Source organism: Ictidomys tridecemlineatus, chromosome Y, assembly GCF_052094955.1.
Source record: "Ictidomys tridecemlineatus isolate mIctTri1 chromosome Y, mIctTri1.hap1, whole genome shotgun sequence".
Taxonomy (NCBI): Eukaryota; Metazoa; Chordata; class Mammalia; order Rodentia; family Sciuridae; genus Ictidomys; species Ictidomys tridecemlineatus.
The window spans coordinates 24,616,447-24,643,157 of record NC_135494.1 but is presented as its reverse complement, the minus strand read 5'-3'; the positions used below and the strand labels follow the sequence as shown (position 1 = coordinate 24,643,157).

General features: G+C 43.6%; 1 protein-coding gene across 5 annotated transcripts in view; it reads right to left on the bottom strand.

Annotated features, from left to right (window-relative positions):
- Window positions 1-26,344, bottom strand: part of LOC144372125 (voltage-gated potassium channel KCNC4-like) — a 52,375-nt gene extending 26,031 nt beyond the window's left edge. The window contains exons 1-2 of one of the 5 annotated variants that reach the window (XM_078035536.1): window positions 24,273-26,344; window positions 676-963 (exon numbers count right to left, since the gene is read on the bottom strand). In XM_078035536.1, coding sequence (XP_077891662.1) covers window positions 931-963; window positions 24,273-24,953 — 714 coding nt within the window. In that variant the 5' untranslated portion in view covers window positions 24,954-26,344 and the 3' untranslated portion in view covers window positions 676-930. Of the gene's footprint in view, window positions 1-675; window positions 964-18,305; window positions 18,874-19,125; window positions 23,966-24,272 lie in introns of those variants that run through there. The other 4 variants (XM_078035534.1, XM_078035538.1, XM_078035535.1 and 1 more) reach the window with 4 other exon arrangements.
- Between the last annotated feature and the right edge of the window lie 367 nt (window positions 26,345-26,711).

Sequence of the window (26,711 nt, the reverse complement as noted above, 5' to 3'; positions counted from 1 at the left end):
CTTCACTTGTTGTCTGTCCTCAGCCCTGCAGGTGCTGGGCCTTGGTCTTGGGAGGGTCTGTTCCCAGCCAGGGCCTCTCCCAGGCAGAATTGCTTCTCTGGGTTGGAAGTCATCCTATCAATGGGCCTCCATCCTCACAGGCAGCTTGTTTTCTAAACGTTCCTTTCATGCTTGCCTTTGATGCCTGCATTTGTTGGGAATTTTTTTTTTTTTTTAGTTCTCTCAATTCCTTTCCTTTACCAGTTAGATCATACAGAGGTCCCCTGCACACATCTCCCCAAACCTGGGTTTATCAGAGTCTGGAGACCTTCTCTTCCCTGTTTTTGCCAGGCCTCTTGAGCTGCTGGTCTTTTAAAGCTTCACCTAATTCCAGTTTCCTTTCCTCCACATCTTCATTTCTGGGTTCCCTATTTCAAATATGAGACATGCTTCTGGTTATGAATGCTAGGAATAGTAGGCACCCATGTCCTCTGTCTTTCTCTTCCATAGTCCCCCACACTACTCTGATGCTGTACCACTTCTGCCCCTTCCTGGCACAGCCCTGGGGACGCCATAAAGAAATTTGCTTCTAATAATCCCCTGCCTCAAGCCTCTCTCAATGGACTCTGCCTCATTAACATCTGGGAACTTCATTTTCTCCAGTTTCTTAAAACACAAATATGACTATGTCATATATAGAATTAAGGTTGGCTGATTGTTTATTTCCAAATAAATTGAAATCATGTTGCTCCATCCAGCAACCAAACCCAGAGAGCCACTTTGCCACTGAGCCTCCATTGCTGCCACTTGGATGTAGATTCACTTGCCTCAAGTCCCAGGGAGGTGGGGCTGCTGAGAGCCCTGTATCAGCCCAGCTCTGCCTCCTCCAGGTTCCTCCCAGGTGGGGCTTCCATTCAGTGGGTGCAGAGCATGGACGCTTGCTTTTGGGCCTCACATTCGGGGACATAGTGTTGGCCTCATGGCCTGAAAGGCAGAAGGTTTGGTTCTAGATGAGGAACTTTTCTCGTGGCAAATTTAATCTGTTTGTTTGAGAGTGAAAGAACACATTTACATGGAAGGAGGACTAAGTAGACCTGGAAGTCACAGATGGACCAGGTCTGATATGCAGCTGCCAAGTGGAGAAGAGAGATGGTGCCTGCTGCTTCAGTTCTGCCAGCCACTCCCACTGCCCTGCGCCCCAGGTGTCCTTGTTCAGGGTCAGCCATTGCATCTTAACCCACCTCCTGCTGACTTTCCACCTTCTCAGACTGGTCTGTGTAGTAGCTGAATCCTCTCCCCACCTCCTCTGTGCTATCCACCTGCCTTCCCTCTGCCTCCTGCTGATTCCTTCTGAGCCCTGGTCCCCATGTCCTCTTTGTCCTCCCTATTAGCCATGGCCACATCTCCTAAGCCTCTTAGCATTCTGGTGATGGCAAGTCACTATGTATGCTTATGCTGCTTCTGCAAGGGCCAGACTCAAGTCACAGGGATATCCTGGCACAACTACAGAAATGCCAGATAGCCTGCCCACCTGGAGCACTCTGCCTCATGTACTCAGAATACAGATGAACACAACCACACCCACCTGTCCCCAGCATACATCTGTCAGCAGAACTTCTAACCTGAGTGCATTTCTATGGACTGCTTCAGTAGTCTGTCTGTAGGAGCCCCTATGCATAGAATGCTTGGTGGCTTCAGTGCTGGCTCTCTGGGCCCCCCAGATCTTGCTAAACTGGAAGGGCACTTCCTGCCCTCAGGAAGCCTCCACTCTCCTGGCTTATTCTCCTCCTTAGAAGCTCTGCTGCTCACTGAGTCACAGTTGACATGTTTGTCTCCAACACTGGAACATCAGCTTAAAAGGAGTGTTGTCTTGTATGTCTAAGAATTCTGGTTTATTGAGTACTCAGCAGCCTGGAATCAAAAGGATGATCAATAAAAGCTGGTTGCACTACTTTTATTAATTGCAATAAATGCAGTAGCAAATGAAGTAAATGCAAATGCACTTAAAAAGATTTTCTTTCAGTCTTCTGATTAGTAAAGATAAATGCACGAATGTGATTATGAGGTGGTAATTAGAAAACTGTCTATGTCTATATATCAATGTCATTATCATAGATATATATATATAGTATCTATATATCTATATAATTTTATGTATCTACTATATGTGTTTGTGTGTGTGTGTGTATATATATATATATATATATATATATATATATATATATATATATATATATATATATGATGCAGACATTTAAAATTTAAGAAACTAGGTGGAAAAATATTCCAAAAATTAATTTTCTATACTGATGAACATAAATTTTAAAAAATATTCTCAGCTTCAAATTATTATAGAACAATAGAAAGATTTTGTTTCTAGAATCAAACCACACTACAGATTTAACATTTACAATAATTTGTCTTTTTAAAATTATAACAAAGGTAAAACAAAAGTGGTTAAACCTGAAGTCTAATTGCTAAGAGCCATAGCCAAGTAGTATGATGCATGGCATTTTTGGTTGATAGGTGAAGCCAGAAAGCAATTGATATGATATGATTATGATAAGATCTGCATTCTTATGGATATTAGACACCTGCTGTCCTCCTTGGCCTGCTAAGGGACACCTGGAGAGTTTCAATTGTTTGGTGAAGTGCAGTAGGAGGGCATTCCAGAGGAGGGACTTCCTGTTGGGGTCTGGGAGAATGCCAGGTGTGTTGGTCAGCAGTCCCCCCCCCCCCAGCATATGGGTCTTTGGCGCAGCAGTTTAAAAAATAAAGTTTGTTCCTGCTTGAGTGGATCGTGATTTTGTGCCCAGCCAGACTGATACATTAATTGCAAAATCGACAGTACAATTATTTTATTAAGAAGGTACTCAAGGCTTGTCAGTGACTCAAACTAATTTGTTACAAGAAGAATGAATTTCAAATCTCAAAAGGCTCAGTGCAGTGGAAAAGCTCTCTATTTTACTGAAAATAAAGAAATTGGCAAGCAGTATTCATATTATGTTTGTCAAAACCAAGTTAACTAAACAGTTAATGAAAGCATCCCCTGGTGAGTGGAATGGTTGGTTGCTGGAGGCCATTCCATGTGTGAGAGGAGACGCTGAACAAGAAGAAAGCCAGTGGATATCCCAGAGCAATGAAATGCTACGTGTCTCAGAACCCACTTATAATGGAACAGTCCATATTCAGGTACACTCTGTTTACACAGTTTTATATATTTTATTATTGCTACTAAATTAGAATAAGATTTAAAAATGTGCTTAGTATGAAAAATAAGAAAGCTATCTTTGACAACTAAAAGAAAGTGAACATGGAGTTGGGTGAGAAATTACTTTTTCCTTCACGATGAGGGGCTTTTGAGAGGAGGGAAGAAGATACATCTCACCTACTCACTGTCTGAAGGCTCAAAACGCACAAAAGCCAGAAGTGGGATGGGGGAACTCCCAGTGTGTGCCTTTGGCCATTTATTCAGAAAGAATTTTAAAAAACTATTAAGTGCCACATGATAGATGTTATCAGTTAAAACAAAAAGAAAAAAAATACATCTCTACTCTTAAGAATATCAGTGAAAAATAAATACATGGACCATAAATAACACCTGTAGACGGTAGTGCAGTACCTTAAATTTGGGGTCAGACAGACTTGGACTCTCAAACACTGACATTGAATTGTGATCCCTAATAGCTACCCAGCATTCACACATCACTACAAGTTAAGGGATCATAATGGAGTAAATAAGATGGTGTAATGACCCCCTGCCCATCGTTGTTTATCCATACCCTATGATCAATTGGTTGATTTCTCTGTTAGTGAATTTGCAATCCAGAGGTGGCTTCTATTAGCATTACTCTAGTTTACAGTTTAGATTGATACCACGTTTAACTCTTCTGACTTAAAAATACATGAACATACAAAGATGAGTGCCTGACTCTGATAGCCCCATGTATGTTCATGGTTAGTTGTTCTGAAAATGAAAAATGCATTTCAAAAAACATAGAAGCACTTTAAATCAAAGGTAGAGAAACCAGGTCATGTCTCAATCAGAAGAGGGTGGTCTGTTTCCATTTATGCTGCACTTGTGGTGTGTGCAGGGTGCAGGGAACCAACCTATTACTGGGACCAAATCTCACCAAAGCTCAGCTCCTTGCTTCACCTACCTGAATCCCAACAGCCTGAAGCTAAAGCAATGACATCAGCAGAGTTTCCTTTGATAAGGGGAGTGATCATCCCTGTGCTCTCTAGCGTGGTAACCCCTGACCACATGGGGCTACTGGGAAAATGAGGGACTATGCTTCAAATTGGAGTAAAATATGCATAATGTAGAATTTGCTATGTAAGCACATTTAAATCTGTGACATTAAAATCATTGACATTGTTGTGCCTCCATAATCAACATTAATTGCCAGAATTTTCAATGTTTAATATATATATATGTGTGTGTGTGTGTGTGTGTGTGTGTGTGTGTGTGTTTAGTTATTGTTGGATACAATACATTTATTATATTTATCAATTTTTATGTGGTGCTGAGGATCAAACCCAGCACCTTGAATGTGCTAGGCTAGCACTCTACCACTGAGCTACAACCCTAGCCCCAGAATTTCCCATCTTGTAAATGTAAAACTTTGTTTGGACTAAACAATGATTCTGAGAACCTCATTTAAGGAGAATCACATAATATTTGTCTTTGTGACTAGATTATTTTACTTAGTGTACTGTACTCAAGGTTCCTCCACTTTGCAGAATGTACTAGAGTTAATTAAGTCCAAATAATATTCCACTGTGTATACATACCACATTTTGTTTATCCATTCATTCATCACTGAAAGTTTGGGATTGTTTCATCTTTTGAATGTGCAGAAAACTGAACAGATATCTGTTTGTGTCCTGAGAAGTTTGTTTCTTAGTTCACTTACTTTTAATTACTTTAAATATAACTGGCAACATATGTGGTGGCTACCATATTGGGCAGTGATATCAAGGGTTTTGGTGGTACACAGAGCCCTTCTGGTCACTGGAGTGACATCCCTCAGAGAGAGACAGGTAGGGATAACTTAGGTGTTCTACACTTGAGTCTTGTTGCTCACTAAATTGGTTGACTGTGTTTCTAGTTGTAGTGAAATATTGAGAAAGAATGAAACCCACAGCCACTCTGAGCGGGGAAAAGTTGAACTTGGTGGTGCAGGGGTGGGGGAGACAGAAAAATGCACCTTTGTTTCTACTGTCATTCCAACTATGTTTCAGAAGCCACAATGCCCAATCTGTCCTGTTGGTATTGAATGAAATACCTGCAACTGCTCTATGATTAGGATCAATATCCAAGCCATTATGCTGGCAAGAGAGGTAGCAAATTAATTTACGTGGATTTTCAGATTCATTATTATAAGCAGATAACAGCACATGCACTACAATGCAGGCCAGAAAAGACTGATATTATTTTAAATTAAAATCTATAATGCTAATATTCATCAACAAGTGCTTGTGTAGGCTGAAGTGCATTAATTTCCTCAATGGTTTGCCGAGGTGCATGATGTTTGCACATGAGTAGGGCTAAAAGGAGGGCTTTTAACTGAGAATGGTTAACACTTATTCATACAGTTTGATAGAAGCTAACATGCAAGTTTCCTTACTAGTAATTCCCTAATAGGAATTAATGAAACATTTTTAAACACAAATTCCAAGTTCAGAGGACCCAGAAAGAAATATGCCAAAAGAAGAGAAGCAGGGGCTGTGGCTGTGGCTCAGTGGTATTGCACTTGTCTCACATGTATGAGGTACTGAATTTGAGTCTCAGCACCACATACAAATAAATAAAAAAAGGCCAACAACTATAAATAAATAAATAAATAAATAAATAAATAAATAAATAAATAAATAAGAGAAGCAATGTCATGCTCCACTGCCTAACTTCATTAGATCTTTGTATGTATTTAAAATGGTGCAGCCAGTCTGCTTTCAGTCAGATGTGAATGGAAAAGACCATGAAGTGTAACTCTCAGAAGTACAGCCCTGGGTTGAAAGAAAGTTTTTCATAAAACAATTTTGGAATTTTTGCATCAAACTGAATAATAGTAAAGAAAAGTGTTTTTTTTTTGTTTCAAAATACAGAGATCAGACACTGTCTTGTAATTTCTCTATGAAAAGTAATATTTTATACTGTCAAAGCTTGCATTTTTTAATCATATGCACTTGAGTTTTTACTCAGAAAGTGATATGTAAATTCTATTTGCAAGCCTTCAAAAAGAGAAAACTTTAGTGATTGATTTATGGTTTGGATTTTCCAGTTATTTCCCCAATATTTTTAAAGAATTATGATCAAGTACAAGGAAATATCATGGTAGATAGACTGCTCAGGTAAAGAAAATTTTCCTTTTTTCTTTTTTTACTTTGAAGATGACTTGACTGGTGTAAAGCATATTTACTTGAATTCATTTATATGAAAAAAATAGGTGTATCACCTCAATAGATAAAAACCTATATTTTGGCATACCAAGGTTTGAACTCAGGGGCATTCCACCACTGAGCCACAAACCCAGCCTTATTTTGTATTTTATTTAGAGACAGAATCTAATTGAGTTGCTTAGCGCCTCACTTTTTTCTGAGGTTGGCTTTGAACTCCTGATTTTCCTGACTCAGCCTCCTGAGCTGTTGGGATTACAGGCATGTACCACTGCACCCTGCTAACATCTTTTTTTTTTTTTTTAAACAGGAACTCCTTTATTCCTGGGTAATTGCAAATTTAGTTCACTCTTTTTTATTCATTCTTTCTTTATATACTGAAAAAAGAATCTTTAAAAAATAAACATGACATGTAATTTATTAACTGAGAAAACATGGAGATAGCAGAGTTAGAGAACTAAAGTGATTTCTGCCCTGAAAAGACTGCATCTCTTCTCTTCCCACAATGACAGATCAGAACAAAATTGTCCAAGTAAAGGCAAAGTTCGTTGAGTGGTGCGTGTAAGATGAAATTTTTTTTTCTACATCCTAGTAGAAGGGCTAGTTATAAACACATTCATTACAAGGAAATAAGGTAATGTCTTAGTTATACAACAATCCAAATTTCAGCTATCCAGTTACCTAGAGCAGAGCCACAAACCCTCAAAGAAGTGATTCTGGCCTCAGAGGTTCAAGAACAACTTTGATGAAGCTCAACTCTAATTTTTCAGGTGAGAAAATAGGAGACCAGAAATGTCAGTATGATTGAGCCACACCTTGATTAGCTCCAAGTGGGCATTGCAAAGGCTTCTGGGGGCACCAGAAACCATCCCTGTAGTGATGAAAGCCTTGTGTGAGAGGAGAAGAGAACACAGCTATGGGATTCAGAGAACATCCTGGACAGAGCTCCAAGGTGACTCCTTGATTCCCTCCTCCTTTGTGCTTACACGGTTCAGGCCTTGCCTTTGGGTGCAATGTGGTGATCACAATGGGGTGCCACTTCTGCTGAATGATCATGTGCCACATCTGATGGACTTGATGTATGATAATGATCTCAAAATTATATTTCCTACTGATGTTGCAAATACCTTAGTTTGGGTAAGCACAGTTTATTATGTTCACCTAACAATAAAATCACCTTACAGCGATCTCTCAGAACATGCCCTACTGCTAAGGGATGACTGACTTGTATTAGGGAACAGCCCTGGGTCTGGGGTAAGGTAGCCTGGGAGCCATTGCTGATGTGGCCACTTGTGAAGTACATTGTCTGGACTGGGTTTCTGATTTCTTTTTATAAAAAAAAGGGGATGATAAGACCTATTTCTTAGGGTTTCTTTGATAGTAAATAAAGTGATGCATATAAAAATCTGTTGTGTACCCTGAGGTATTGTGAGATTTACACAGTTAGGCCATTCAACATCTCCTTGACTATAAAGTTCTTTGTGCACAGTGAACATTCAGTGAAAATCTTAAAAGTCTTTTGATTGAAAATCCTTTCTATTAAAGGACATAAACAAGCCACTAATTTTGATGTATATAGACAACATGAACATGAAGCCAGCATAGTCACAAGGCACATTGAAGGTCACCCCAGAAGCTTTCAGGCAGCACTAAACTTGTTTGTTTAGTTCTGCAAGATTTAGGTTCTTTCAGGTCTTTTCACATTTCTTACTTCGTGAAGCCCTGGGATCACTCCCAAATGCATGTGGTTCTTTTCTCATGTCGATTTGTATTTTTGCCTCTAGAAATTTGTCTGAAGGATTTCAGTGTCAAAGCAAGAAGGAGACCTGCTTACACAGCCTCAGACATGGGAACAAGGACCCAAACAAGCTCACATTGTGGATTCAAAGCTGCCAGGGCCTCAGACTCATGGGGATCTGCTTCTCTTCCTCTGGTGGCTCAGCTCCCCCCTTATGTCTCCCACCCATCTCCAACCATGATCAGTGGCTCAGCTCCCCAAGTCTCTTCTTCTACCTGTAGACTGTCTCTCTGAGCTCTATCTGGAATGCTCCTCAGTGAAGCTCTTGCCCCCATCTGTCATGTTAAATGAATAGGAGTCCTTTTCAGAGACTGTGGTCATGCTTTGAATTCCTGTATAACAAATAGCCACCAAATGTAGTTCAAAAACAAACTGGAAACTAAACTCAGTAGTATAAGGAAGCAGCCAAGTGTCAGCCAATCACACATAGCTGAGCTTCAGCCAATCACAAGCTGCCTATCACCATACCATGCATGACCAGGCAAGGCAAACTCCTGGGTCTCAACAGGGGAGCCCTGTCTGTACTCAACTTCCCAGCCTAATCTGGAAATGCCCACCATCTACAGAGCAGAGCTCTCCAGCCTTCTCCTGGTTCTGAGAACTGCCTGCTTCAGGAATATTCAGGAATATTATTTGTTCAAATAAACTGTTCAATTTAACTTCCACAACTTTCCTGTTAACCTCTTAACACACCTTCCTTTCAATGCGCCCTCTGAAGTCAATGATGACCTCCACATTGCTGTGAAATCCATGGGAAATTTTTGGCCTCATGTGATCAAAACCATGAATGGCATTTATTGGATAGTGTTAAGACCACAAAGGAGGGGTCAAGCCCCTGACCCCCTCTTAGTGAGAAACTAATGTAACTGCATTTTTAAAAATAAATAAATAACAGCAGCTTCTACTTCAAGGCCTGTCCTAAGGAAGAGGGCATGACCCTTGTCTTTGGAAAAACCCACAGAATACTCCTAAGCACATACCCACCCTGCCTAGTTGTTTGTCTGTAAATAACAGGAGAGGTCAGTGGCACCAGGTGTTACTGACTCAGGCTAGGTGAGGACCCATAGCAACCCCCTTAGCAACCTTCAATCAGCATGAGACAGGGAAAATACTTGAAACGCCAGATGACCCCCAAGTAGTTTATGGTGGTTGATAACATGTTGGGAAACCATATAGTATAGCACGTATATCCCTTGTGGCCTAAATTAATAAGTTCAAACAAATCCCCCTTTTGTATTAACCAATCACCCCTACCAACTTGTTCCCACCATTGAATGTGCTAATCAATGTTGAGTTTTTGTTTGACTTTCCCGTGGTATGAAATTTTTTGCTGTGTGATGTTGGGATGCATACAGTATCCCCCCAAAACCTATAAAATCTCACTGAACAAAGGGCCGGGACTCACTCCTGCATTGGGAATGGTTGTGAGTCCAGGCTTGAGCTTGCAATAAAGACTCTTGTGTGATTTTATTGGATTCAGCTCCTGGAGGTCTATTGGGGTTCCATGAATCTGGCATAACATTAGCAGTTTTAAGGTCTCTTAGCTCATTCAAGAACTCAGAATGACACTCTTATCCTGCTTCTTTCAAACCCAAATGGCTGTGCAATCTTAGGTAAAAGGCAACTTCTTTGCTGTTTTTCTAACTTCCTAAGTCAGTTTGCCTTGGGGCTCAATTCTTGAGCTCCCTGTGTAGATCTTTCCCTGAGGCATTGTTCAGTCTCCTGACCTTGGATGCCAAGTCTAAAACAATAACTCCACCCCCAGATTCTTTTTCTAGCCCTGTTTTTCCTCTCAGTCTTTCTTTTATGGAGTATTTTACATCCTCCTATCATGACAGAAAATATTCAATAGGAAATATCACAATTGCCTTATTTTGTGGATGAGGAAACTGAGGTACAGAGAGTAAGAAAGCTGGGTGTGAAGTCAAGTGAGAGCCCCAGGTCTGTATTCTTAACTAATGTATCAATCCACCCAATATGGCCAGTGAATGTCTTAGGAGAGGTAGTGATTAATTCGTTTTAGTTGCTGGGAAGTGATTTTTCTCTCCGCTGCACCACCACCCATTTGTTGGCTTTGTCCATTCAGGAAATAATTAATCAATGTTTATGTGTGTTTTGTGGAGCTTGCATTTGGACTGCACTTTTTATTCTCCAGAATGATCTTTCTTTTTCAGAGAAATTATTATAATTATTTTATTTTATTTTATTATTATTAATCTCTTTTTTTAGCTTCTCATTTTTAAAATTTATTTTTATTGACTTTCAAAAAAAATAAATGACAGCAAAATGCATTACAATTCTTATTATACAAATACAGCATAATTTTTCATATCTCTGGTTGTATATAAAGCATGTTGACACCAATTCATGTCTTCATACATGTACTTTGGATAATGATGTCCATCACATTTCACCATCCTTGCTAACCCTTGCCCCTTCCCTTTCCCTCCCACCCCTCTGCCCTATCTAGAATTTATCTATTTCTAGGATGCATTTTTCCAACAGATTCTAGGGTAGGTAGGTCAGGAATTGTGAGTTTTTCTGTCATTTCCATTCTAGGAGGTGTCTGAACCAGCTTGGTATTCCTCGACCCTCTCAGGAGCTGCAGGTATCTAAGGAGAGGCCTGGGCACTCTACTTCTCTAGGAAGGCCTAACACTTCTCCGTTTCTCATCATGGTCCACCCCTCTGTCCTGTAAACCTTCACCAAAGACCCTCAGATCACCTCTTGTTTTGCATTCTCCATGCCCATCCCTGGACAACCAGAACTTTGAAAGGTCCTATTCCAGCTCATGGGCAGATCTCTTCCTGAGAAGCTGCCTCCATTAACCTCTCTCACTCTGATATGTGTCCTTTCTGCCTCAAAGAAACAAAATCTAATTTCAAATAATGCGCACACTCCCCCCTGAGAGCCAGAGTTGGGGCTAGAAGCTGGGTCTATTGAGAGTCCTTGGGGGCGTTTCCAGAAAGGTCTCCTGGAGCAGGGTCCCTGATCTGTGACAATGTCAGATGTTGCTTTACCATGCAAGACATGGCTTGCAGCCTTCTCACTTAGGTAGCTGGATTATTATTCCACTTTTATTTTTAGAGCCAGAATAGACATGATCAATGTAATTTCAATGCTCTGATCATAAACCTCCATGTTAATATTTCCCTTTTAAATTGAGTATTTATGAGTCCTTTAAGAACCACCTGGATATTCTATCTTAAGGTCCCAAAGTCATTTAGCTATAAATTATTGAATATTCTCTTAGACTTTTTTCCTTGGTCTGGGCTTGATTATTTCTAATAATCATAAATGCCCCTCTAACATTTCAGACATGCAGTGTTATAGTAATGCCATCAGCCAGAATTGAAGCAGGGTACGGAGTCACCCATGTGTCCCCAGCCCAGTGCTGAGAGGTGCAATGACCTTCACACCTTATATTGTACAGGAGAGAGGGTGAGGAGGATGCTGTGTGAGGGGTCCGAACTTATTGGATATTTCTGTCTTACCTTCTGGAAACATGTGCTGGCCTCTCACCGAACTCTGTGAGCAGTGCCTGGTGATACCTCTGAAGCCAGTTCCTTATAAACATATTTAAAAGTGGTATGTAGCATGGTCCCCAAAACAATGTGGGCTCATCCTTACCTTCAGAGGTCAGGACAGTTGAACTTTGCCAGGCTGCAATGCAGCCGTCACTACAACCTGGTGTGGCTCAGACTCGCTCCTGTGCTGGAGCCAGGCCCAGGCTCTCATCTCTACTTCTCCTGACACCTCCTGACATGCCTGTCTTCACACAGCTCTTCTGGTAGACTGAGCAGCTGCAGATACTGGTGCTGAGTTTATCAGAAGGTGCAGGCTGCCAAGGCACAGTTACAGGGAGGCGAGAGGCAGGGCAACCTCTGACTGGGCTGTGACCTTTTCTGTTCTGAGCTCTATTCCAGAGCCAGTGACCTGACAGAGCAGTGGCCCAGGGAACCATCTTCTCCTCATGTGATCTCACAAACCAGAGATGCTTTTCCTCTACTCCCAACTCCCTTAAAAAACCCTGACGTATTTCTGAGCTTAATTTTGCAAATATTTGTGCCTGGTGCTTCGGCCGGCCTGGACCCAGCACTTGCAGCCCTTCACCGGGTACCTGTCCATGTGCTGTCTAGTCAAGCTGCAGCTTTTGAAGGTTGTTTCCCATCCCCTGGATTATTCCTGCTCCATCCAAAGAAACTCAAATAAATCATCAGCCAGGAGGAGATGGGAAGTCCATAATAAGAAAGCAGAAAAGAGTGAAAGAAAGTCTTGAAGCCTCACCCTGCCTCCAGAAAGAGGAGAAATTGGAAGATTTGAACTGCAAGTTAGATTTAGAAACTTTTGCCCTTCAGTTTCTTTTCAAACAAAATGTGATAATCTCCAAAAGACCTTTTATTGAAGTCATAATAACTAGGCTTTCTATAACTATGTCATGAATTAACAAAAGATTAAATTATTAATTTGCTTTTAAATCATCATTAGGTTTATTAATACTAAAATTACTCTGCTCATGAATACCTTTTAGATGGTTTGCTGTGACACTGTGAACTAAAGGGAAAAATGTTATTTGCTAATGACTTTAGGTGACAATTCAATAGATACTCACTTTTTGTTTAAAAACAGATAAAATAAAATGAAGAAGATGTTCATGGGACTACACCAGCATTTTGGAAACCTGAAGACAGAGGTGAGTGCAACTGGCCCCATTCAACAACTCATGAGAAGTCTGTGGATTTCATATTAACCATCAATCCTGCTCTCTAGAAAATCTGTGCCACCAACAGACATGGCACAAGGAACCAAAGAATGAGAAGCAAAGTTTCCTGAACAGCCCTCTGGGAGAAAATGCACAAATCACTCATTGCTTTTATTAAAAAAATTATAGTAACTATACCAGGGATTGAACTCTGTGGTCACTCAACTACTGAGCCACATCCCAGCCCTTTTTTGTATTTTATTTAGAGACAGGGTCTCACTCAGTTGCTTAGCATCTCACTTTTGCTGAGGCTGGCTTTGAACTCAGGATCCTTCTGCCTCAACCTCCTGATCTGATGGGATTACAGGAATATGTCACCATGCCCATAATCACTCATTGCTTTTAACCTTCTCTCAAGCCATCCAATGATTAACAAATATTTTTCTGCAGCAATGAGTTCCCAGGCACTGCAAAGCTGGCACATCAAAGGGCCAGGGGTTGCAATCTGCTCACCATCACTACTTATCACAAACTACCTAATCACCAACTTGAAATCCTGAGTCCCACCAGACACCCCTCAGCATATTTCCCTCTTGGCATCCACACCCCACAGTCAGCACATTTGTTTTCAAAGGCCTCACCTTTCTCCAAAGCCACCAACATGGGCATCCAACTGCCTTGTGACTGCCAGCCTGTCCTCTTGCTCATCTGTCCTCTACCCTCTGCCCTGTACTCTTTGTACAAAGCATATCTGGTTGTGCTCTTCACTTGCTTGAAACTAACTTTAAATCAGGGCTCAGACATCTGCATCCTGAGAGCATCCTGTCTCGCAGGGAGTCCCAGACCTGCAATGAGAACCTCTTGGTGAGCCTTCAGATATGTCCTTTCATAAACTCATTCTAAGGCCAATAAATGTGGATGTCAGGGGGTGAGCTCCAGGCACTAAGAACTTCCCAGGTGACTCCAGGGACAGCCAAGATTCCACAGTTCTGTTCTCTGCTCAGATGACTGAAAAATGAGCATAGGTGTGGGAAAGTGCCTCTCCTCAGCATGGGGCCTTTGTTTTCCTCTTCCACCTCCATCCACTGCCACCAGAAATCCATGCACATCATTGAAACATTGATTACTAATTTTCCTATGTTTCAAAAGATATCTGATGCCAAAGATTCAATTGTCCATAACTCACATTGATAACACACTTACATTGTCCATACTGGCCTGCTTTTATTAAATTTTTAGTTATGTCTCATAAACCTACCTTGAAAATTCAAGTGTAACAACTTTCATGGAAGTATACACTTTCCCCTGCCTCTTTACACCTTTAGGAGTCCTTATTCTCTCAATTTTTTTTGAAGCTGTATTGCAGCTGTTAGTATTTCTAACATTATATGTGTATGTATATGTGTTCATGTGTGTGTACAAATGCATATAAATGTATAACATTTTAGTGATCCTTTAATTTAACAAAAATATTCCATTGAATGTATCTGCATTCTGTGTAGTCTGGGAAGAGATAAGAAGAGAGAGAATTGGAGAGAGATTAGTTTTGATGTGTTGTTTCATATTATGGGAGCAGACAATCTGAAATCCATGGCACTTGTCAGCAGGCTGGAAATTTAGGAAAAAGTAGATGCTGCAGTCTCAAGTCAATTCCATAAGTTAGCAGCTTGGAAACTCAGATGAGTCTTCTATTTTGCAGCCTTGAGAAGAATCCTTTCTGCTTTAGGAACCTCAGTTCTTACTCTTAAGGCTGTCAACTGATTAGATGAAGCCAACCTACACTATAAAGGGTGGCCTATGTTACTCAAAGTCAATGTTAATCACAGCTAAGAAGTATTTTTCCACATCTAGACTGATGCTTAACCAAACAACTGGGGACCATAACCTTGCCAGCTGGACACATAAAAATAGCCATCAAAGAGTGGTGGTCCTTAAACTTACCCACTGTGCTCACTGGTTTTGACTGGAGCCAGCCTGTGGATGTATCTGGTTGCCTTGCTCACTCTCTTGCTTTTGCACTTTTGAGAGGTCTCCAGGTTTTTGCTGCTCTGAACCTCATTTCTATGAGCTTTAGGCACAGGCCTCCCTTGTGTGAGACTGTCCCTGGTATATGTTCTGGGAATGTGGCTGCTGGTCACAGGGCATATGAGAGGTCAGTCCAGGGGTCACACCCAGCTCTCTTCCTAGAAGCAGCATCAGTTGCCACAGTGTCGATCACATGTGAGATGTCCTTGGTCTAGTCTCCTCGAAGGTGTCCAGGCACTTTATCATGGTCTCTTAGTTGTTGGCAATAAAACTTTCAGAAGCTATTTCATTATGAGGTCTGTATTTATTGCCATTGATAATGTTACATTCCTTTTCTGTGTTTGATAGTCATTTGTATTCCTTTGTAAAATTTCTGGTCATATATTTTGGTCATTTTAAACTAGATTAATTATATTTTCTTGCCAATTTGTAGGTTATATTTACATATTTTTAATTTTCAAGTGTGTTAGTTTTATTGAAACTCTATCAGTTATATTGAAAATATATTCTTAAATTTCTAAACATTTTTAGCTTAAGACATCTTTCTTCCCCCAGATAATCAAGCACTGATTACATTATTCTTATATGCATTATTTATACATGTAAATGACAATGTGTCTCTTAGTTGCTTTGGGTATATGGAAAAGTTAATCCTTGTGAAAATATTATTAACAATCACACAAAATTGAGTACTACTTAAGTCAATGAACCATAAGTCAAACTTCAGCAATATGGTAAAAACCACTTATCTTTACATTCAAAGAAAAATGCATGAACTTCCTATAACAATATGGGCATATAATTTAAAAAACTCATACTCAATCTTCACCATGTGGGATTAGACCCCAACTTCCTTAATTAGACTCTTACTGTACAAGAATTAAAACTAAGAATCAATAAATGGGATGGAATTAAACTAAAAAGTTTCTTTTCAGAAAAAAAAAAAAAACAATCTGTGAAGTGAACAGAGTGCCTACATCCTGGGAGCAAATCTTTACATCTCACATATCAGATAGTGCACTAATCTCTAGGGTACATAAAGAACTCAAAAAGCTAAACACAGAAAAAACAAATAACCCAATCAACAAATGGGCTAAAAACCTGAACAGACACTTCTCAGAAGAGGATATACAGTCAATCAATAAATATAAGAAAAAATGCTCATCATCTCTAGCAATCAGAGAAATGCAAATCAAAACCACTCTAAGATATCATCTCACTCCAGTCAGAATGCCAACTATTATGAAGACAAACAATAATAAGTGTTGGTGAGGATGTGGGGAAAAAGGTACACTCATACATTGCTGGTGGGACTGCAAATTGGTGCAACCAATATAGAAAACAGTATGGAGGTATGGAACCACCATTTGACCCAGCTATTCCCCTCCTCGGACTATATCCAAAGGACTTAAAAACAGCATACCACAGGGACACAGCCACATCAATGTTTATAGCACCACAATTCACAATAGCTAAAGGAGGGGAAGTCAGGGATGTGGGGATAGGAAAGATAGTAGAATGAAATAGAAGTGAGGGAACCTGATGTCCTTCAGTGGATGAATGGATAAAAAAATGTGGCATATATACACAATGGAATTATACTCAGCATTAAAAAAGAACAATTCTATGGCATTTGCATGTCAATGGATGGCGCTGGAGAAGATAATGCTAAGTGAAGTTAGTCAATACCCCAAAAACAAATACTGAATGTTTTCTCTGATATAAGAAAGTTGACTCATGGTGGGGTTGGGAAAAAGAGAATGGAAGAAATAGGGTAGAGGGGTGGGAGAGAAATGGAGGGGGCAGGGGATTAGCAACGATGGTGAAATGTAATTTATTAAGACTTGAATTGGGTGTCAACATACTTTATATACAAACACAAATACAAAAATTGTGGTATATATGTGTATTAAAAAAATAGCATTACCTTAGGTAGAGGGAAGTGAAAGGAGGGGAAGGCAGTGGATATGAGGATAAGAAAGATAGTAGAATGAAGCAGACATTATTACTTTATATATATGTGACTGTATGACCAATGTGATTCTAAAATATGTACACTCAGAAAAAGAGAAATTATATCCCATCTACGTATGGTATATCAAAGTATATAGGTGCATTCTACTGTCATGTATAAGTAATTAAAACAAATTAAAAATTAAAAAAACGAGAGAATTGTGGCTTTGACCAATAGCGTTGCCCGCTGCATCTCCCAAAAGAGCAAGAGTGCATGGCTCTCGGAAAACTCCCTCTGCTTAGAAGCCTTGCTTACATTCAGTCTGGTCCTCACAACTAACCTATTACACTGTTACTAAGAAAGCCTAATGTTTGCATAGGAGTGGGTATGTCATGAGGAATAGAACATTCAGACATTTAGATTGTATATTGCTTCCATTCTGCATTCTTCTTGCACACTACCCTAGTGTGTAATTTTGCAATGAATTTCCTCTTGTATTTTACTGAACATTTTTTGTTGAGGGCCACAGCCCAGTCGGGATGACACATGGCATTTTGCTGGAAGGCAGTCGTTCAGAGGTGAATCCAGCGAGCCATTGAGATGATGATCGTTATGATAAGCTGTGTATTCAATTGTATACAGACCTTAACTGTCCGGCAAGAGGGCTGCTCTTGCTGCCTATGGCACCCTCTACTTTGGAGTTCCCATGGAGTTCTCACCATCTGAAAGAGTGGGGGCAGAGCCAGGTGGAGACCTGAGAGAGTTCCTGGGGAGTGTGCCTGGAGTGCTGGTGGAATTGGGGCAATAAAGTTTCTTGTTTGAAGATACAAGTGCGTTGTGGTGGCTTGGTGATTTGTGCCCAGCCAGACTGTGGCAATTTTTAAATTCTTCAAAAACTCTGTGATTCTAGAATGCTGAGTTGTTTTGTGAGCCTCTGTGTTGTCATGCAAAATGAAATGTCTAATTGATAGAAGGTTGCTGTTACATCAAAGTAATTAGGTACTTAATGTAATTTCTACGTCTGCATCTGCATTATACCATTTTAATCAGAACAACTTTATAATGACATTTGCTTAATTTATAATAATAGTAATAGCTTAATAGTTAATTGATATGCAAGACCCACTCCAGGTTACTCTTTAGATTTCGTGGTGTTTTAGTCTTCAAAATACTTGGGTGGGGAAAGGATGTACTGGGGATTAAATTTAGGGGCACTCTACCATGGAGCCACATCCCCAGCCCTATTTTGTATTTTATTTCAGAGACACGCTTGCACTGAATTGTTTAGTGCCAGCTTTTGCTGTGGCTAGCTTTCAACTAATGATCCTCCTGTCTCTGCCTCCTGAGCTGCAGGCATTATGTGTGTGCACCACCTCACCTGGCTACCTTAAAAATTCTTTTAAAAATGACCTAGACTAAGAATGAAAGAATTCCCCACACAAAGACACTTTGCCAGGAGAATTCCAATTTTATTGCAAAAAGCTGTGTTCTTATAGAGAACTAAAGGGGCGATGGTAGGGCTTAGATAAATGGCAGGCCACCGGTTTATTGGCAAGTTCTTCCAGATATCAGCTCCAGAGCCCAGGAATTAGTTCTCATTGGGGCTAAGGTTCCCTGCCAGCGAGATTTGAAATTGGCGCCGGCGGGAGAATTCACAAGGGCGGGAACTTTTTGTGGCGCCACTGCAGAGAAGAAGAAGGTAGGAAGAAGAAGTCCTTAGGCGCCATGTTGGGGTTTTTTTCTCTGGGGTACGACTGCCATTTATACTTTTCCCAACATTCCTCCCTTTTTATTTTCTTAGGAATTGTGGCGTTGTTGGTCAGATCCGGCTGCTTCCTGCTGTGTGGGGGCTCCGTGGGGCCTAGAAAGGGAAGTGGAGGAATGTTCGGGGGGCAGGTCTGGGGATATCATGGCAGCCAGAAATAAAACCCAATGGCTATAGACAGTTACTTCTGTAGGGGTGAAGTCTATGAAAGTTCCCTGAAGCCACAAGTCGTCCATGGCATCAAACCAGTCCTGGATGGAGGAGATTGTTAGTATCAGCCATGAGACGGATGGTCTTAAACCTTCAACTTTAGCTCTCATTCTTTTCTGAGTTTGGATTGGGTTTGGGTCAACTATGGTTCAGAAAGATATTAGGTTAGTCTTTTCTGATTGTGTTCCAATCCATATATCAAGAACATACTAAAATTGAGATGGCTCTCCCTGGCTGCCCTCCTAACCCGGTTGACATTTTAAGATTTTTGTTTTTCCAGTTGCAGTTTCCTCTTTGCACTCTGTCTGCACAGTTGATGTTGAAAGTGCTACAAGATCATTTCTCAAAACCTCAAAGCCCTTTACATGCTTCAGATTTCTTTGTTCATTTTTAAACACGTTTATTTCTTTATTTTTTGTAATCCTGGGGATCAATTGCGGGGGTCTCACACATGGTAGGTAAGTGCTCTACCACTGAACTAGGTTCCCAGTCACTCTTCATTTTCCAGCCCAGATAACTAAGTACTCAAAACTTTTGAGGTGGTATGGTAGTTTTGTGCTAGGGAGAACACCATCCTGAGAGTCACCCACTCTTCAGGGCCCTGGATTCCTTGCTTGGAGCTGTGTAACTCTGGGTGGGTTGTTGAACCTCTCTGGTGAAGATAGCATGGCCTACCCCACAGAATATGAGAAGCAAATGATATACAATTTGGAAGGCTAATTTGTAAGTTGTCAGTTAATATGAAAAGGTATTAAATGTATCTTAATTTTGTACTTAGATGGCACCTGAATTTTCATCCCATATTTTCCACTTCCCATTTTCACAGTAAATTTAAAAGATATCTCTTACATACTCAGTATTGGATGGCGAATATGTATATAATCTGAAAACTTTATGTATATTTGGTTTAGTCATTCTCCAGTGTCTTGTTGTATGAAAACACATAAGACGTGATTTCATTAAATTAGTGATTTAAAGTCACCTGGGAGTTTTATACCAGGGCTTCTCATGGTCACTCTATACTTATAGGACGTCACCATCCTAGTGAAACTGGTTTGACCCTGTCATCGGGGAGTATTTCAGGTGTTACTGTGGTCCCCTACAGAAGGGCTTTAAGTCTTCACAGAATAGATCAGTTATATAAGGGTTTGAAGGATAAGACTATGGAGGAAGTCGGTGAGACTTAAATGATTTAACTTTGAAGCACTAAGCATAGGAGGGGATTTAATAACAAAGTTATTAAAAGCAAGAATAACTTTGTGGAAGGAGTGATGGAAATCTGAAATCTGGTTTCTAACCCCTTTTCTGCCATGCCATAGCAGGAGAATTTGGGGTACATTTTTTATTTTTGTCACAGGTTCAGAGTTTTCATCCATTAAAAAAAAAAGATATTTATACTAGAAGATCCATAAGGACCTTCCTAACCCTAACCTCTCAGTTTCTGCCCTTCAGTATATGCTCTCTATTTGTTGGAGATAGAAATAGTAACCTGAAAGGAAAGAAACAGTCTTGATTTCCTATATTCCAACTTCCAGTTAAGGTGATAAGGGAACAGAAAGAAGTGCCCCCTGCAGCATGTTAGAATCGTTCAGAACAAAACCTACAGTGACTAATGCACAAAGCTCACTGTCTTGTCACTCTTTAAAGGTGACTGAAGTTATTGTAAGGGTGTGTGCAGGGCTGGGGCTGCAACCCAGTTGCAGAGTGCTTGCCTAGCATATGTGAGGCACTGGGTTTGATCCTTAGCACTACATTAAAAAACTAAATAAAATAAAATAACAGCATTTTGCTCATCTACAACTACAATTTTTTTTTTTAAAAAAAAGGAAAACAAAACAAACAAAAAAAAAACGAAAGAAAGGGTATGTACGTGTGCATGTTCACATATGTTATACACACAGTTCTGACCCCCCCCTTTCAATTTCCTTTATTGAATGCCACCATAGGGCCAATCTCTTATATTTAAGAAAAAATAATAAATGTCATAAATGACACATTGGACATAATAAAGAGCACTTTTCTCATATCTAATAAGTGTAAGTGGCTGCTGTATTTAAGAAAAAAACCCAAACAAACCAGACAATGAATTTCTACAATTCATTTCAAATTTATTTGTGTCTTTGTCTATAATCTTTTTAATACATATCTAAAATGTACTTTAGGAAATTATAGAATAATGACACTTTGCTTTATATGCTAGAAAAATTTTGGAGCAGGGATCTCCAGACAGAAGAGGTGTTCATGCCTGCAGCTATAACAAAGGGTCTTCAGATTGGTGAGGTTTAGGAGGAGGCCCTCTTGATAGTCAAGACAATGCCACATGATGGTCAAGAACTCAGATACCTCCAGCTCAAATCCTAGTTGTATCCAATACTTGGTAGATGTATGTATGAGAATTCTTAGATGTATCATGAGCTTTAGATTCCTGTTGTCAGTAACAGGTAATAAGACCTAATTTACTTCCTGCTTCGGACTATCCGTTATCACAAAGAGCTTCTAGATACTTTCCCTATGACTTTCTTGAGAGGTAATGAAGTCATTTGGGCTTTTTGCCCAGTACTGTCTATGCTAGGAAAAGCTTGAATCTGACCACAGATTCTAACAGCACTGTTTCTAAGTTATTGGGGGATACTTCTCCCTGGCTCAAGCGTGTTGGTGTAAGTAGTGAAACCACTTCGAGGCAACTGGTATTTTGCAGCTTAAGCATTTCTAAAACAGATCTGTTAGCTCTTTCTAGCTAAATCTTAGGACCTTAAACCTCCAGATAAAAATTTCAAAGGAAGGTAGCTTTTCTCCCCCTACTTGAAAAATAACTGAATCTCAGCTTTCTTTTATTGCAAGTGCTATTTCTGCATTATTCATAGCTACCAAAGGAGAAAAGGAGAGAAATGGGAAGCAGCTGGCAGGTGCTGATCCCATAGTCAGAGTGCTGGGCCTCCTCCTCCCACGCTACACAGCAATCTGCTGGCACCATTCACATACTATGAATCATGGTTCCCTGTGTGCATGCTTACTTGGGAGCAGGTTTCTTTCCCCTGAAAGAATGGAAGTTCCTTTGAGGCTGGGAGTACATCTGACCATGATACATGACTCTCCTTAGTGTCCTCCCAGAATCCCATATTTGTCTTAAGTTTAAAGGATACATAGCAATCTGGTCTTCATCATTCTCTTCTATTTTTTAGGTCTTTTCTCCTCCTGTGCAGATCCTGAGCAGGCCATTTGCCTGGTTCTCTACAGCACCTCTTTACCTACTCAGCAAAACTTTGATCCTGGATCAATGATGCAACCACTTTTATCCCCAAATGAAGGTTCTAGGCAATAACCTTCATTTTCAGAGAAAATGCCCAAATTGTACAAACTGTACAAACTCTGCCTCAGCAACCCCAATTCTCAAACCTTATGATCTTAGAATTTCTTATAACTAAAAAATTACTGAGGATCAGTTTCATTTTACCACCCCCCCCAGCTTTTTTAAAAAAGATATCATCTTGCTATGTTGCCCAGTCTGGCTTTAAGCTCTCAGTCGTCCTGCTTCAGCCTCCTGATTAGCTGGGAATTCAGGGGTGCACCACTGCACCTGTCCTCAGAATCAATTTTAAAAGCACTTAACTTAGCTCACAGCTCAAGTAACTATACCAGCACTTTTCCTTGTGAAACCATTCCATATGCAGCACAGAGCTCAGAGAGACGTATTGAGGATGGTGTCTAAAAGAGTGAGCACTCTTTACTGTTTCACATCCTCTGTGCAACTGGTGTTGACTTTAGCTGTGAGATAATTATATGTGTGGAGCCTGAGGCCTACCCTGGTGCCATGGTCTTGCCCTGGGCTGAGTTGCTATAGTCCTGCTCACTGCTGCTTTGGTACCATGAATGTAGATAGCATGGCAGAGCAGCAGTGTAAAGATGGCTTGGTGCAACTGTGAAAACAGTTTTAACTTCATGAACACCCGGAAAGGATCCTGGAGACTTCAGGTCTAAGTGGCAAATATCAAGAACAATTATGTTGTGGGTCTGGGCTGTGGCTCAGGGGTAGAGCACTTGCCTAGCATATACAAGGCACTGGGTTTGATCCTTAGTACCACATATAAATAAATAAAATAAAGGTATTGTAACCATCTACAATTAAACAAACAAACAAACAATTATGTTATAAAAATTCAAGATTTTCCATTTCACTGAGGCGTTAAGAACTCCAAGAAAGTCCTGATCAACTCCTTCCTCTATTCTAACAGTGGGTTCATCTTGTATGGCTTAAATCATGGCCTTCCTTCCTATCAAGTGATCCTCACTACTCTCAACAGATGTTTCTGAGGAAAAACTGAGAACCCCAGAGGTAATATTCCTGGACTTCCCCTATCCTCACTGACAATGCCAGGAGGAGAATTTTTTCCTATTCCAAACCAATTCTCTCCTATGTGCGGCCTGCCCCAGTCGAACCAAACTCACACAGGGTGAGTGTCTCCCTGATCATCCTCTCCCAGCTATAAGGGTTAAGGAAAACCAGATTAATTTAGGGAAAGTGGTGAAGAGGGACTAGACCTTGCCTAAATAAACCTGTACTCCCCTCCCCCTCACACTCCCATTTGGAACAGTAACCTGAACCAGGGCTTTCTGGGAAGCCACTTTATGCAGCAGCAATAAGAAAAGTAGTGGCAGCAAATCTGGCATCATCACCAGGAAGCCTGTGGCTGGCCTTTGGCTGTGGGAGCCTGAGGAGCCTAGAATAGCAAGCCCTTCCGGTCTAACTCCCCTTATCCCAGCTGAGGCCAGGCCAGCTCAGGTATATAGAAAGTCTTGGGGCACAGCCTGTTCCCAAAGAACCAAGGCCCCTCCTCACCTGAACTGGAGGCCTGGGTTCTGGTCTCAGCTCTGCCTCTCCTAAGCTCAGCACGCTGGAGGCTCTGTCCCTCTCTCTAAAATGCATAGATGCCAACTCACAGAGATATTGGCAGGATTTAAGTGGGGTGACATGGAAAGGAAGCATCTAACATAAACAAAAAGAAAAAAAAAGAAAAAGAAAAGAAAATCCCAGTTTTCTTCTCTTAGTCTTGCCTCACCCCAGAAGAAGGCAATTCTAGTTCTCCAGGGCTATGGCCCTGTGGAGGAGTGGAGGGCAGCTGAAGATGGGGTGGCCTGTGCAAACCAAAGAAGGGATGAAGAGTTGTGGGCACCCCACTCCCTGGGGGGATGCAGCAAAGCAAGGCAGCTGGGATTGGGTCCAAGAAGTAAGTCAAGTGTGTGCAATCTCCTGATGGAGCGTGCAGGAGAGAGGGTGGGAGTGTGTAATTCCCCAGAGGGCCCTGGAGGGAGTTGGGAGGGAGGTGAGAACAGACTGGGTGGTAAGCTAGTCCTGTTGGGCTCTGCTCAGCCCCTACCCACCACCACCACCACGCGCCCCTTGCAGACACGAGAAGGGGAGACCGGGACTCCTGACACTTACCCTGGCCGCCCGGGAGGAGTAGGGATCCTCAAAGAGTGCCCACATGCGTGGCTGCCAGCTGCGGCAGCCCCCGGAACCGGCGCCAGGACCTCCGCCTCCCTCGTGCGGCCCCAGGCGCTGCAGGGCTAGCTCCCGCTCATCATCGCCGACCTCGTCGCTGGGCCCCGCACCACCGCCACCCCCGTCTGGGCTTTCGAAGATGTCGAGCGCCTCCTCAGCGTCGCGATGCTGGCGGTAGGTCATCCAGCAGCAGGGCTCCACGTCGGTCTCGTCGATGCCCCAAAAGGTGAGCTCCTCCTCAAAGAGCGGCCTGCACACGTCGGCGGGGCAGTGCAGCTTGCCAGTGCGGTAGTAGTTGAGCACGTAGGCGAAAACGCCCGGGTGCAGATCGAAGAAGAATTCACATCCTCCTCCGCCGCCGCTGCTGCCGCTGCTGCCCGCACCGCCGCCATCGGACTCCGGCCGGCCCCCGCCGTCGGGATCAGCCAGCCAGGCGAGGCGGGTGCCCGGCAGAGTGCGCAGGGTGCTGCGGTAGGTCTCATGTCGCGTGCTGCCCACGTTGATGATGATCTTCTCCGACGCCTCGCCCTTGGCCATCTCCTCCTTCAGACATGTTTTGGACGGAGGCTTGTTCCCCGACTTGCGCCCGCGGTAGGAGGAGACACACACCGAGCTGATCATAGGAAGCGCTGCGGGGCTCCGGCTTGGGGCGGCCGCTGCCCTCCAAACACCCTTCCAGAGGAGGCAGCGTCAGACGGGGGAGGGGGAGGAGACGAGGAGGAGGCAGGAGGCGGCGGCGGCCCCCTCTGCGGCTTGGCCCTGCCCCTGTCTTCCCCCCCGGGCGCGTAGCGGGAGGAGTTGGGTTTCTCGGGCGCACAGGTGGTTGGGGTTTGGGTAGGCAACGCTGGGGCGGGAGGCAGGAGGTGCAGAGAGGACTCGGCAAGGGGCCCGGGGAGGTAGCGGCAAGCTGGCGAGGACGGGACACACAGACTCCCGCTCCGGGCCGGGGACACGCCCCCCCTCACCCGACAAAAGACCGAGAAGTGCTCAGTCCCGGCACACTGCGAGGGTCCGGGGCACGCGCGCGCTCACACTCACAAGGGCCACCCTCCGGCTCCCAGACCGCGCGGAGCCCGGGAGCGGCCGGTTTCTCCGCGGCGCCGGCGGCGGCGGCAGCGCAGCAGCAACAAGTCCTCCGAGCGGCTGCCGGGGCCGGGCCGACGATTTCAGGGCAGCCGGAGCTCGGCGGGCCCGGGCTGCGCGAGGTCAACACGAGGCGGCGGCGGCGGCATGTGGCCTCTTCCCCCCATTCGTAAATCCAGCGCTGGGCAAGGATGGAGGGAGGGGCTGAGCGCAGCGGAGCGGACCAGCGGGTGGGGGCTGCACAGGGCGAGGCGACTGTAAGAAAACAAGCGCGCCCGCAGGAGCGAGCCTCGGGTCCTGCATCCACGGCTGGGAGCTGCGCTGGGCTGGGCGCCGCGCTGCGGGGGCCGCGCCGCGGCGGGGGGGCCTCAGACGGGGCGTCCTGCGCGGCGCCAAGCCTGGAGGGCGGGGCCGCTCCGGGTAGCGGGGTTCTAGGTGCCGGCGAAGGAGTCTCCCCGGCGGCGGCCGAGAGGCCAAGGACACCTGCAGGCTTCTGGGGCCGCGCCGAGCGGGAGCCTCAGCGCAGCGCCCCGGCGCCGGGCTCCTGCGATCTGGCGGCGCCGGGAGCCGCGCCATCTACACGTCTGCCCATCTCCGGGCGGGGCGCTGGCCTTGGCTCGCGGCAGGGGGCGGGCGCTAGGTGGCCTCGGGAAGGGGGCCCTGAGCACCGGTAGACCAGGACTCAGGGGGCTCTGCGTCTCCCTCCGGCGATGACAGCGGACTCCGCGCTTCAGTGGCGCCTTTTCCTCCGGGTCCCGCCTGGCCTGGGCGCGCCCTCCGCCGGGAGGGGTGGGCGGGGCGGGGCGCAGGGCGGACCCGGCTAGCTGCAGGGCCCCGGCGGCCGAGCACAGCCTTCCTCCGCGCGGCGGAGCCCAGCCGAGGCGCGTAACCCCCTCGCCGCCAGTGCCCAGCCTTGCGCGCCGCCCCTGCGTGCCTCCGCCACCATCCCCTCCCTCCGCAGCCCGGCCCGCTCCCGGCCTCCCCCGAGCTAGCAGCTCCTCCCACTGCAGCCCAGGTGACACCCAAGCGCCCTCCACCCCCTAACCTCTAACCTCTGCCCACCTCTTATTGCAGAGCCTGTCGCCCGCCTCCGCGCAATGCTGGTGGCAATGATGCCGTTTCACTGCGGCTAACTGAAGACTGGGATGAGAGTGAAGATACGGTGTCTTGAGGAGGAGACTGCTCCAAACACCGTATTTGGGGCCTCCTGACCACCGTGCCCCTATCCTGTGCTTTGTAGGCCTGTAGTCTTGATGCTTGTGGCCACTGTCCCAGTCACCACAGCCTCTGCCATGG